Source organism: Erinaceus europaeus, chromosome 8 (assembly GCF_950295315.1).
Source record: "Erinaceus europaeus chromosome 8, mEriEur2.1, whole genome shotgun sequence".
Lineage (NCBI taxonomy): Eukaryota > Metazoa > Chordata > Mammalia > Eulipotyphla > Erinaceidae > Erinaceus > Erinaceus europaeus.
In genome coordinates this window covers 80,292,307-80,306,573 of record NC_080169.1, presented here as the reverse complement: position 1 = coordinate 80,306,573, position 14,267 = coordinate 80,292,307, and the positions used below count along the sequence as shown (strand labels likewise).

Here is a 14,267-nt window from a genome sequence, read left to right as displayed (position 1 = left end):
AAAGTGGTCATAGAGGGAAATTTCCATATTTTCTGTGATTGTCCCGTTGCATATTTCTCCTCCTCCTCCTTTCCTTTCTACTCCTCCTTCAACTTCTCCTCTTCTTCATCTAGATACTTTTGTCATAGTTTTTGATTGGATATCTTTGCTTCTATGCAAATAGAACTATCATCTATGATACTATGGAATTAGATCCTTTCTGAATTGTCTTGGGTGGTTTGACTCGTTTCTTACTCCTATACTTTTTAATCTTTCCTAAAGCTTTCCATATCTCCTTTACTGGAGATTAGTAAAGATTTGAATACCTACTGCATTTTCCTTTCAAATAAATATTGGCAATTCATACTCCCAGAGAGGGAGAAGTAATAGGATGAAGATAAGAGGGCTCTGCACTCCAGCTCCTTCGGCACCCAGAGACAGAGAAGGAAAAGGAGAGGGACATATGGAGGTAGCTTTGATGTTATGAGGGGCTTAGAGGAGAAGAGAGGATTGAATCAGAAAAAGAAGGGGCAAGTATGTACAAATGTGGACAGATAGTTGTAGAGAAGATGGTTGGTGCATGTCTACAACTTTAGGGGATTTGTGGTGAAGTGAAGATTCAGAACTCTGGTCGTGGGAATGGTCTGGATTCAAACCCCTGTTGACATGTAATTCTGTAATATAAAAATAAAAAATAAATAAATATTGGCAATTTATTTTTTACTCTGGTTCACCTATGAAGTATCCCACTTTCAAAAAATGAGCCTTTCTGAAAACACATCATTTGCAGTTACTTTAGAATAGTAATTTATTGGGAGTCAGGCGGTAGCTCAGAGGGTTAAGTGCACGTGGCGCCAAATGCAAGGACCGGCTTAAGGATTCCGGTTTGAGCCCCTGACTCTCCACCTGCAGGGGAGTCGCTTCACAGGTGGTGAAGCAGGATCGCAGGTGTCTATCTTTCTCTTCCCCTCTCTGTCTTCCCCTCCCCTCTCCATTTCTCTCTGTCCTATCCAACAATGACAACATCAATAATAACTACAACAATAAAACAACAAGGGCAACAAAAGGGAATAAATACATAAATAAATAAATATTTAAAAAACTTTAAAAAAATAGTAATTTATTGCAAGGTACAGTATTAGAAATGTTTTATTGCACTGCACTAGAGCTTTGAAATGCAAGGAACCATGAAGATTGAAAAACTACAAATTATAGATGTCTTTTTTTCTTTATTTTTTTAGCCTTCTTTGAATCCTGGGGGGAGCCAGTCATCTGATGTGGTGCTTTTAAACCACTGGAAAGTGAGGAATTTTGAAGTACAACGAGGTGACATTGTATCATTGGTGTAAGTGAATCAAAAACATGACACTTTCATATTTTAATCATTATTTTTTTACAATTTTGCTCATATAAATGGAAACCCATTGTTAATAACATGTCAATTATTAAAGTAATGGGCATATGTTTAAAAAGAAAGTATTTTAAAAATGAAATGTGAGAGCTTCAAGATTGTTTACTTGGATAGTGTGCTTGTGGTTTGAGTTTGGTCCTTGCTGCAGTGAGGGAAGATTCAGTGTTGTGGTCTTTCTCTTGTACTTTGTATCTCTGTCTCTGCCTTTCTTTCTTTCTTTTTAAAAAATATTTATTTATTTATTTATCCCGTTTTGTTGCCATTGTTGTAGTTATTATTGTTGTTGTTATTAATGTCATTGTTGGATAATGACAGAGATAAATGGAGAGAGGAGGGGAAGACAGAGGAGGAGAGAAAGATAGACACCTGCAGACCTGTTTCACTGTCTGTGAAGCGACTCCCCTGCAGGTGGGGAGCTGTGGGCTCGAACCAAATTGCTTACCTGGTCCTTGCGCCTTGCGCCACCTGCACTTAAACTGCTGCGCTACCGCCTGACTCCCTGTCTCTGCCTTTCTATCTGAATAAAATTGGCCTAAATTGGCCTAGAGCAGTGAAGGCCTAATGATGACCAAAAGACAACTAGCAAACTGAAAAGCTGAAGTTTGAAATTTAACACTACTATGAAAAGAATTTTTTTAAAATTTAAGGTAATCAGTTGGTAGACAGCCTTAGTTTTTGGAAACATATTTTTAATTACATGTTGATTATAAAATGTTACTTTGATGATTCAATACATTTAGTATTATTTTGGAATTTTGCATCTTGGAAGCAATTTATTTGTTACTGTCCTATTTTCTTAGTTTGTATAGCTGCAAAGTATTTCTGGAATGTGGTAATCATGAAATTTATGACGTATGTATGCCGTAAGTAATTTAAAGAAAAAAAAAAAGGTTTAGAAGCTTAGTCAAATGGAGGCCTTTGATGGGAACCAATAGGTGGTGCTGTTTCTCTGCTAAAATATTGCAAGTGTCCAGGAGTAAGAGTTCTTCCCATCTTACTGTAGAAAAAGGAATGTCAAAATGTGCATAATTGACATGTTGATACACTATATAGTCTTAGAACATGCTTGAATTAGTTTTTGATTTGATATTTTTATTTGTTTTAAAAGTAAATTCATACTTGAGGAAAACTGAAGTTGTCTAATTTCTTCTGTTTTTTGCTACTTATAAAATATTTAATATGATTTTTGGCCAGCTAATGCATAAGAGTAGCTGTTAATGTAGTAGTTACTGTCATTTGTTTTAAGGACAGTAAATTCATACAGTTTGGTGAAGACTTCCAATTTATATATCCAATTCTTGAATTGGAATGATTTCTTACTATGATAATTTTAAACTGATGAAAGAAAAACATCTTCTTGTTCATACTTTGGCTAGTACTTTGTGGAAATGGATATTTTGTAAATATGTCTTTGTCATGATTATTTTATAAGAACTCATTTAAAAACATATTAACTGGGGCCGGGCGGTAGTGTACTGGGTTAAGTGTGCAAAGCACAAAGGCTGGTGCAAGGATCCGGGTTCAATCCCCCAGCTCCCCGCCTGCAAGAAGGGGGTCACTTCACAGGTGGTGTGTGTGTGTGTGTGTGTGTGTGTGTGTGTGTGTGTGTGTGTGTGTGTGATATATTCAAAGATAATGATTAAGTGCTTCTTGTGCTCTTAAGGGCTTTCTTTTACATTAACCTACTCTTTGGAGTATACTTTTGTTATTCAGAGTACTGTTTTTGTAACCTCCTTAACACACTTTCCTTGCTGGGTTATCCTGATGTGTACTCATTATTCTTTTTCCTTTGGTTTGACAAGGTTACATCCTCATTTAGTCAGTGATGGAGAGGATACCCACTCAGTGAAAGAGGTCACACTGCAAACAGACAAGTTTGTAGCATTTTTTTTCCCCATAAGAAACATGCTGACTATCTCTAAGCAAGTGAGTTTAAACAGGAAATTAGAAAAGAAAAGGTCTTTGAAATTCAGAGTTGTGTGCATCCATAGAAGTACTGAACATATCATGACTTATGTGAATAAAAGAACACTGTTTTTATGTAAATATTAAAGTGGTTGATATATATTATTAAAATTAATTTTAAAATGGTGTATTTAAACTGGGGTTGATAAATATAGCTATTTTGATTTATTTAATTATATCTTTTTTTTAGGGATTTAAAAAAATACTTATTTATTCCCTTTTGTTGCCCTTGTTGTTGTTATTGATGTCGTCATGGTTGCATAGGACAGAAAAAAATAGAGAGAGGAGGGGAAGACAGAGAGGGGAAGAGAAAGATAGACAGACACCTGCAGACCTGCTTCACTGCCTGTGAAGCGAATCCTCTGCAGGTAGGGAGCCAGGGGCTGGAACCAGGATCCTTATGCTGGTTCTTGCGCACATGTGCACTTAACCCTCTGCGCTACCGCCCAACTTCCTGAATTAATTGTATTTTTAATGAGTTATTTGGTGTACCTGTCATGTCCAAGTAACACAAATTTTCTCTTATAGTATTTGATGCTAGCAGGAATCATTTATGTAGGAGAATGTTTAGTGATTGCTACCATATTTAACAACAAATAATCAGTGATAATTGTTTTTTTTTTTTGAGAAAGGAATAAATTATTACTAAATTCTTCCCTAGTGTGAATATTATAAATGACTTTGTTGAAGTATCATTTTAATTTTATGATAAAAATTGCTATCTAGATATGTCCATGTATTTTTTAATTTTTTAACTTTAAAAATTTATTTTTATTTATTTGATAGAGACAGAGAAATTGAGGGCAGAGGGGGAAAGAGCTAGAGAGACACCTTCAGCCCTGCTTTACCACTCTAGAAGCTTTCCCCCTGCAGGTGGGGATCCCGAGCTTGAACGTGGGACATTGCACACTGTAATGTGTACGCTTATCCCGGTGCGCCATTGCCTGGCTCCCTATATTCTCTCTCTCTTTTTTTTCTGACTTTCTTCTTTTTTTTTTTTTTTTAGATAACACTTTCATTTGAAAAGATTGATGTTAGTTACACTATTAGATTCACATAAAAAATACTGAGTATTTTCTCACAAAATGTATTAGTTTAATTTTATTTAGTTGATAATTATGAATACATCCGACATCCTGTCTGTGTAAGAAATGTGTGACTAATGCAGAAGTGCATAACTGAATTTTGAATTTAAGATTAAATCTTTTTTTAAAAAATTTTTTTTATTTAAGAAAGGATTAATTAACAAAACCATAGGGTAGGAAGGGTACAACTCCACACAATTCCCACCACCCAATCTCCATATCCCACCCCCTCCCCTGATAGCTTTCCCATTCTCTATCCCTCTGGGAGCATGGACCCAGGGTCATTGTTAAGATTAAATCTAAGGTGTACTGATAGGTTGTCTTTTTACCGACAAATTGATGTTAATAACACATTTCACTAATATGTAAGCATTCTTTGTATGGCAGTTTTTATTTAAAAATCATGGCACAGCATTTCATGTATTCCGAGTCTATAAAGGTACAGCATTCTTGTATGTGTCTTTCCAGAAAACTTTTTAATTTTCAAAGTCATACTTAAATTTGTGGAATTTATATTATTCTGTAACTAAAGTACTAAAGAAAATGATAATTCTGACACATTTGAGAACACATTAAGAGACATGAAATTTCTAATATGTAGACACTCAGTAAAAGTAATGATAGGATATTACTCAAAACAAAAAATAGGAGAGCTTGGTAGAAGGTTATATAAGAAATGATTCTGGCTGTCTATATACAGAGTAGAGGAACAGTATCATCAGAAGTTAGAAGTAGAGAAACAATTACAGTTTTGTACAAAATGTAAAGATTTCTGAGGTAGTGTGTTTTGTTCACTGCTTTGTGTTACTGCCTTTTGTTTCTATGTAATATTTCTTTGGACAAATCAAGGTTTACTTCACAATGTGAACGCAGGGATGAGTTGAAATGTATGCTGTAGTTTCCTTTTTTTGTTCATTGCTGAAATGTTCTTAACCCTGAATTGCTGTTATTAATGAGAAAATACAATGATCTGGGGGAAATTCACATATGAACCAATTTAACTTCTATTTTATGCAATAATCCTTTTTCCATGTACTTTTTGTGTAAGCGAATTCATATACAGAAACAAATGGTGGAGCAGAAGAAACTTCTGTGTATTGCAAGGCATCTTGTTCAGAACTTATTTTCCTAATGAATGTAAAGTCTGGGGTCAGGGGACTAGAATATACTTCTTTGTGTCTCTTCCTGTAAAAAGTTTGTCACATCCACCAGAGAACATCCCTTATTATGTGGGAGGACCTTGGTTCAAGCTCCTGGTCCTCACCTCTAGGGGGAAGCTTCATGAGCAGTGGAGTAATGCTGCAGGTATCTCTCTCTCTCTTCTCACTGCCCCCCCCACACCCATATTTTTCTGTTTCACCCTTTATCAAAGAAAAAAGGTTACCTGGGGTTGTCCTGTAGGAACTGAGCTCCAGCAAAAACCTCCCTGTGTGTGTGGGGGGGAGTCACAAGGTAACTGTTGCCTAAGCATGTTATTCAGTAATGTTAAAGCAAAAGGTCTTTCATTGTATCTTTTTTTTTTTAGCATTATTGTCACATAAAACATTTGCTGTCATTAAGTTCTTAGTATTATTGAGTAGGCGTCAGTGACATCATCCAGTCTTAGTGGATTTGCAAACTAATCAAGGTGATTAAGTTGGATTTTCTATACCTTGAAATCGACTTTTTATTAACCTGTGTGTTGACCTTACTGCAACATCTTTATGATAAGTAGCAACACTTTATAATGATATATCAATTGACAAGTCCATTGGGCAGAGCTTCCTTCATAATAAAGTTTCAAGTTATTACTATCAAAGTATTTTACCTTTTAATTTATAAATAATATCAAACTTAATATTTACAAAAAAAAGTATAGAGTTCTCATGTAATCCTCCTTTCAGCTTTTTTTTGAGGTATAACTGACAGAATTGTAGGAGATTCAAAATTACATAATATGGAGGCTGAGCAGTGGAGCACACATGCTACATAGGACCTTGGACCAAGCCATCTGCCCCAGTCCTCACCTGCAGGGGGGAAGCTTCATAAGTGGTAAAGCAGGGATGCAGCTGTCTTTCTTTCTCTCTCCCTCTCTATTTTCCCCTGCCCTCCCAATTTCTCTTTGTCTCTATCCAACAAATACGTAAAGATAAAAATAAGAAAATTAAAAAAATAAAAGTATACAATATGATGATGCTTTTTATTGCTGTCACTGGGCATCATTGGTCCCTGCTTTGTTTTGTCTGATAGAGACAGAGACAACGGGGCAGAGGGTCTTATATCCCAGTACCAAAACTACCTCCAATGTGTTGGGGATCAGACACAGAACAGGGCTATTTGCATAACAAAGCAGGCACATTATCTTCCTGGCCATACATAATATGATGATTTGATAGACATATACACTATTAAAGTATGGGGGCATTGAGTGAATTAACTCTGTCAGTACTTCACATGTTTGCTTCTTCATTGGGTTCTACTCTTTTAGCATATTTCAGTCAAAGAAAAAGGGTTACCTGGGGTGTCCTGCAGGCACTGAGCTCCAGCAAAAACCTCTGTGTGAAAAAAAAGTTGATAACTGAGATAAGATAACAAGGTAAGACAACTGAGATAACAAGATAACTGTAGCTTAAGCATGTGATTCATTGCAATGCAGTGTTTGTTTCCTACTTTAGTCACCATGCTGTATTAGATCCTAATGCCTCACTCATTTTACACCCCCTAATAATCAGCATAATCATAGTACAATTACTAAAGCCAGGAAATTGATATTAACAAAATGCTGACAACTTATCTGCAGATCACATTTGAGTTTTACTAGTTTTCTCATTAATGACTTTTCTCTAGACCACAATCCTACCAGGATCCCATATTTCATTTTTATTTTTCATCTTTCCCTAGTCAAGTCTGATTTGCAAGTTCCTGTGCCATGACTTATTTTTTGACTTCCATAATTTTGAAGTATCCTGGTCAGTTATTTTGCAGAATGATGTGCACCTTTGTGATTTTTGAGGTTACATTTGGAGAAATTTTAACAGCAGTTGCTGAGGAAGTTGTAGCAATGATATCAACCAGAGAAGTGGATAAGACAGTGTCAGAAGAGAAGGAATTTTTCAGGTACAGGTCTTAAATTTACTGGAATCACATACTTAGCTCCTGCTTGTGAAGCAGCCTCCCTGCATGAGGGGAGCAGGGGCTTGAACCCGGATCCTTGCTCAGGTCTTTGTGTTTAGCACTATGTGCACTTTACTGGGTGTGCCACTGCCCAGCTCTCATTTCTTTATTTTATTTTATTTTTATTTTACAACAGGACACTAATCAGTTCTGGCTTATCATGGAGCTGGGGATTGAACCTGAGACCTCAGAGCCTCAGGCTTGAAAGGCTTTTGCATAACCATTATGCTATCTCCCCAGGCCTTCTTTATTTTCTGATAACTCGTTGTGGTAGTTAGGTTTTTCAGACTTTACTTGTTAATATTGTACCTTTTGTCATCTTGTGTTGCATTCCCTACTAGTTCACACTTTGTCTCCTTGTTATAAAAAAATGATTCCTTGGATTCATACAACAGGCATAGAGCCCTCGAGATAATCCTGGTGGAAAAATACCAAAATTCTTGACCCCATATTCTGTTTCATAGATTAGTTCTAGAAATGTGGAAGAGATCTCAAAACCAAATGTAAACATAACTTTATTTGATCCAAGGTCAGTAGTTAGCCTTCTACTTTTCCTTTTACAAAAAATAAGCACCGTTTTTGGTGAGCGGAGGTGGCAGTTGCTGAGCAATGTGTCTTTGGCTGATAAGAAAGGGAAAAGTCTTAGAGTGACAGATACTAACCTTTATCAGTGCTTTGAAGCTCAGGAAAACACTTCTTTATGAGAAGGAAGCAGGATCACTTTGTTCGTTTGTTTGTTTGTAATTGTTTATTTCCATTAATGAGAAATTTCCGTGACCCATGTTATGAAAGGTTGCTCCATGCATAATCTAATGGCAGGTTTCCTCACATTCAGAGGTCACATTAATATTTTCTAAAAGTGCAGCAAGTGTAGGTTTCATGTTATTAAAAATTGTATGGATGTTGAAAATGCTGACAAAGAAGCTGGCACAGTTTGATTAGGTTATGGATATGATAATTAGAATATAGCTTTTCAGTGCTTTTAGAGGTCGTAAGTTACATTGCAAAGATATACCTTTGGACTGCTGAAAAGTTATTGTAGAGTATTATGACAATACAGTAGGTAACATTTCAGTGTGAGGAGTATGTCATATAAATTTCATCAAAGAATTAAAATAGAATCATTAAAGTATTTCAAGTTTATTAAAATATCATTATTTTACTTGAATATCTTTAAAGAGCAGTAAGAATTTGAGGAAATTATAGGAAAGCCTTGGTAACACTGACATTGTGTTAATTGAGTTGAAAGAAGATAAAGAATTTATTAACAGAATGGATTAAAATTTGGCAAATCAGGTTTGTAATAAATCAAGGGGGGACCAGTTAATAAAGGAGAAGACCAATTATCAGTGAAGAAGGGGGGTGTACTTAATGATTCTAAATGAAAGGTTAAATTGCTTCAGTGAATTTAGGTTTAACAAAAAGGAAGAAAAGCAATATGGGTAATTAGACAGTAATAAGATTTTGCTGGAAGAAAAATCAGAAAAATGCCTTAGGTGTTATGGGAATATTGGCTAATGAACTTAAACCTCTTACAATTATCGTGGAATATTCACTTTGGTTCTAGAAGTGGAGGGATGATAATTCAAGTTATTTGCAAGGAGGTATGATTTTTAGCATATATTACGTTGTAGATCTCTAAATGGTAAGCAGTAACATGGAGAAAAGAATATTGTGAGAATATCTATTGTCTGTTGTGGGCTAAAGCCAACTAGATTGGTATCTGGTTTGGTAATATTAATATTATTGTATTCAATAAAATTTTATATAAATGTATTCTGTAGTGGCAGGGTTGGTGGCACACCTGGTTGAGTGCACATATAATGCAAATGGACCCAGGTTCGAGCCCCTGGTCCCCACCTGCAGGGGAAAAGCTTTGTGAGTAGTGAAGCAGTGTTGTGGTGTCTCTCTCACTCTCTATCATTCCTCCCCTCTTGATTTCTGGCTGTCTCTATCCAATCAATCAATCAATCAATATAATGAAATAAATAAATATTAATATACTCTGTAAATACTATGTTATATACAGTGCTAAAAAGCTATATTTTTGTTATTGTTCAGTTATTTAAATTGAATTCTACTTTATTTACTTGTTTCATAGTAGGAACATCTTTTAGTGGTTGTGAAACCTAAGTAATGCTTGTATCATTCATAGAAATCTGGTGCAGATTACTTTAATTCCTATAATATCATTTCAACGTACATCTTAATGGAAATATAAATAGGTATCTGGGAATATATTTTTTAATTTTTTATTTATAAAAAGGAAACATTGACTAAACCATAGGCAGAAGGGGAGCAACTTCACACAATTCCCATCACCAGAACTCTGTATTGCACCCTCTTCCCTGATAGATTTCCTGTTCTTTATCCCTCTGGGAGTATGGGCCCAAGGCCATTGTGGGATGCAGAAGGTGGAAGGTCTGGCTTCTGTAATTGCTTCCCCTCTGAACATGGACATTGACAGGTCGATCCATACTCTCAGCCTGTCTTTCTCTTTCCCTAGTGGGGAAGGGCTGTGGGTAATCGGAGCTCCAGGACACATTGGTGGGGTCATCTGTCCAGGGAAGTCTGATTGGCATCATGCTAGCATCTGGAACCTGGTGGCTGAAAAGAGAGTTAACATACAAAGCCAAACAAATTGTTGATCAATCATGGACCTAAAGACTGGAATAGTGCAGATGAAGAGTTGGAGGACCCTCTATTTTGTATATAGCTAGTAGGCATATTTTAATTATATTCCAAAGGGCCTGTGGCTATACTAGTGTTTTTTGTTTGTTTGCCTGAGTATGAAATCTGTTATGAAGGTGAATCCTAATTATTGTCTGGGGAGGTGATGTCATGGCTGGCAGAAGGACCAGAAAGCTGGATCAGTGAAGAGAGTAGCTTTGGCCTGGGGCCCATATTCCCTTAGGAGCCTATGTGACCTCTGCATCCCTGTAGATCTGAGCTCACATTCTGTGGTCATAAGTAGGAACGTTCCAAGCTGCCCCAATGTCAGGACCCATCTTCATTAGGTAGCAAAGAGTATATTGTCCAGCCTCACCTTTGGAGGATGGAACATTCTCTATTGTTGATCCAAGTTGAGGGCAAGGTCCTATGGGGGCCCACAAAGGGGTCTATTGTGTTGTTCCTGATAGGAATGACCTGTAATAATGGAGAGAGGGATTTATTCAAGGTCTAGGCCCATCATGTCTGTTTGGGAATCTCAGGACTCCCCCCGAATAGGGCCCCAGTAGCTGGTAGCTGGGAATCTTGACGTAGTTGTAGCTCTGTGTGTGAAGCCTAGACTCAGTCCTAGCACCAGAAAATAAAACAACACTTCACCTTCTACTCTCCCCACCCCTAAAGCAATAAAATGCAAAGTATTATCTAAAGGAATATTTTTTAATTATCTTAAGATGTATAATTAAGTAAAACTAGTATATATGTAGTAATCAGTATTTTGGATTGTTGAAAAAGTCACACATTTTTTCCTGTTTTTCTATGCAAGAGTACATCATGGCTTTTCTGACAACCCAATATATAGATTTGATAATCATTTTCACAATTTATATCTTATGTTTGAATAGTAAGGGGATCTTTTGAATCAAGATAGGCTATTTTTATATGATTACTGTACTAATCTTCAGATAGAAGAGGTAGTAGTGTGTTGTTATGCTTCTAAGACTCCGTTTCATTGGTTTAACACCCCCCCAACACTGTATTCTATTTACATAACCACTGTTAACTAAGCACCACCCTGCCTGCAGGGCATTGGTTTAATCCCCATTGTTTTACGATGTCTTTTTGCTCTGCCCCCTCTCGTAGTCACCCTGATTTACACCACTGTCTTTTCGCTTTACCCTCTCTACGTCACATCCTGTTTCCACCCTACTTTCCACATGAATAAAGAGATACTGCGTACAGCTCAGCCATGAGTCTCTGGTCATCTGTCTCCCGGCTGCAAAGCTAGCCCCGCAGTAGTGCAGATAGGTGATATGAAATTTAAAGACAGCATGAGTACAAAGTTAATCACAGCTCCTATGATAGTGTATTCTGAAACAGTCATCTGACTGATACAGAAAATCCTTGGTAATTATAGTCCCTTAGTCACTGATAACCTTATAATTAGCTTGCCTTTTCTTTTACTAGTATGTCAAATGTACCTCTGCAATGTATATTTATGTTGGAAGGCAGTGAAAAAGTCGGCCTTTCAAAATGTCAGCAGCATTTCAACAGATTTATTAGCTCACATAGGCAATCACTTCAGGGCAATCTTGATTGGCTAGTCAAAAAAGATTCAGACTAGATATACCAGGAGACCTGGGTTCAGGTTATACTCTGGCACTGAGGGGATAGTGTCAATTAATAGCTGTGGAATTTTAAAAAATGAAATGAAGATTATGCCTTTTCATTTCTTAAATACCCTTTAACTTAAAAGTTATTTTCTCTACTTTTTTTTTCCAGAGTGCTACTCAGCTGTGGTATTCCTGGAGAGATATCTTGAACATGTGACTTTTGGTGCCTCAGGCATGAAAGTCTTTTTATTTAACCATTAAGCTATCTACCCATTATTAGGTTAAATTTATTTGATGATGCTAAACATAGAATGCTCCTACAGGATACTTATATACTATTTAAAAATTAAAACTATTGAACATTTATTCATTTGGTTAATATTTAGTAAGTACATTCTATAGGCACAGAAATGGAACAGCAGTAATGTAATATAAAGTTCTCATTGAACTTACTGTTTAACTGGGTCATTGTGTCTTGAATTAGACACAATTGCCTTTAGACACAATTGCAAGCATATTTCTAAAACTTGCCAACATGTGTCAAACAGGTATTTTAGAAAGGTTGATTATATGTTGACCATTATACCAAATCTGGTCTGGTGACTTGTACTGACTCTTTAGATCACTATGCATTTTTTTTTTTTTTTGCCTCCATGGATATTGCTGGGGCTTGGTGCTGGTGCTATGTATGAATCCACAGCTCCTTGCAGCCATTATTTGCATTTTATTGAATATAAGAGAGATAAATTGATAGGGGAAGGGGTGATAGAGAGGAGAGAGAAAGATAGACACCTGCAGGACTGTTTCACTGCTTGTAAAGCATCCTCCATGCAAATGGGGAGCAGGGGCCCAAACCCAGATCCTTGCTTGGGTCCTTGCACATAGTACTATGTGCGCTTAACTAGATGCACCATGGCTGGCCACTTGTATGCATTTTTCTTTTTTAAAATATTATTATTTTATTTATTTATTATTGGATAAAGACAGAGAGAAATTGAAAGGGGAGGATGAGATAGAGAGACAGAGAGATAGAGTGACACCTGCTTCTCCATTTGTGAAGCTTTGCCCCCTGCAGATGGGGACCAGGAGCTTGAACTTGCATCCTTGCAGACTGTAATGTGTGCACTTAACCAGGTGTGCCACCACCTGGTCCCTTATGCATTTTTTCTAATCTTACATACTATGACTTCTTATTAGTTTGACATCAGTCATAATGGCCATATTTATATCATGAATATGGACAGAAACTATCATTAATTTGAAGTTAATAAAATTAAGTTGACTGGTTTAACAGTGTACCACTGATTGTACATACTGTAATTGATAGAATTACATAAAGAACTATTGATATACTGAGACTAATGTGTTAATAAAGGAGAAAGGGTTAAAAGAAAGGGGTGAATTTGAAATTTAATGTTTTTTAATTTTTTGTTGGCAGATTAATAGTTTGCAGTCAACAGTAAAATACAATAGTTTGTACATGCATAATATTTCCCAGTTTTCCACATAACAATTCAACCCCCACTAGATCCTCCTCTGCCATCATTATCTAGGATCTGAGCCACGCCACCCCCCGCCCCCACCCCAGAGTCTTTTGCTTTGGTGCAATACACCAATGAAATTTAATTTTAAAGACAGGAACATATGTACTTGACAGAAGAAGTAAGAGAGCTTTAGAGAAGGCATATATAAAAATTGTGAGGCAAAAGTAAAGATAAGTATGGAAGAAGTGGTAAATAGATTTGATGGTCTTGAGTAAGGTATCTAAGTTTAGCATCATATGAAAAACAATATCTAAATCATGTATTTGTCTATACTGGTGAAGCCTTCCTATACATGGCTCTATGTTTTACTGATTGTGAAAACCTGAACACTGTCATTGAATTTGTGAACTTCTCTTTCAGTTATGCTTTGAGAATAAGAAAAAAAATCTTTTATACCAAATTATAGCCTTTATACCAGGTTGAGGGCCTATAAAATGTTGCTTTTGGTAAATATTTTATAAAAATATTGCTATTGAATCTACCACAGATACTTATGCAATTTCCTCACCATCAACTAAAAGATACTCTTAATAGGAAGTAGTTTTATATAAACACTAACACTTTGATTCAGCCTGCTGATATTGTAGGAGCAGTGATTCACTCAAGTATCCTGCTGGGTTTTCTGCTTTTCTCAGAATATATGACAGTGGGGGCACTTAGTACTTATAGTGAAAGGCAGGAAAAATTGGAATCTTTTAAAGATGTCCTGAATGAAGCTCTGCTTTAAGATTTATTTGTTTTAAGAGTAGGGGGAAGGGAGAGAGAAAGAGAGAGAGAGAGAGAGAGAGAGAGAGAGATCAGAGAGCAGCATACTGGCTTGTATGGTAAGTACTAGGGGCTTAACCTAGAG

At 36.4% G+C, this 14,267-nt stretch overlaps 1 protein-coding gene across 5 annotated transcripts in view; it reads left to right on the top strand.

The window, feature by feature from the left end:
* The window catches only part of IMMP2L (inner mitochondrial membrane peptidase subunit 2), a 777,851-nt gene that overhangs the window by 68,890 nt on the left and 694,694 nt on the right, over window positions 1–14,267 (top strand). For all 5 annotated transcript variants that reach the window (XM_060196428.1, XM_060196427.1, XM_007516133.3 and 2 more), the window contains one exon: window positions 1,221–1,324. In XM_060196428.1, the coding sequence (XP_060052411.1) occupies window positions 1,221–1,324 (104 nt within the window). The remainder of the gene's footprint in view (window positions 1–1,220; window positions 1,325–14,267) is intronic.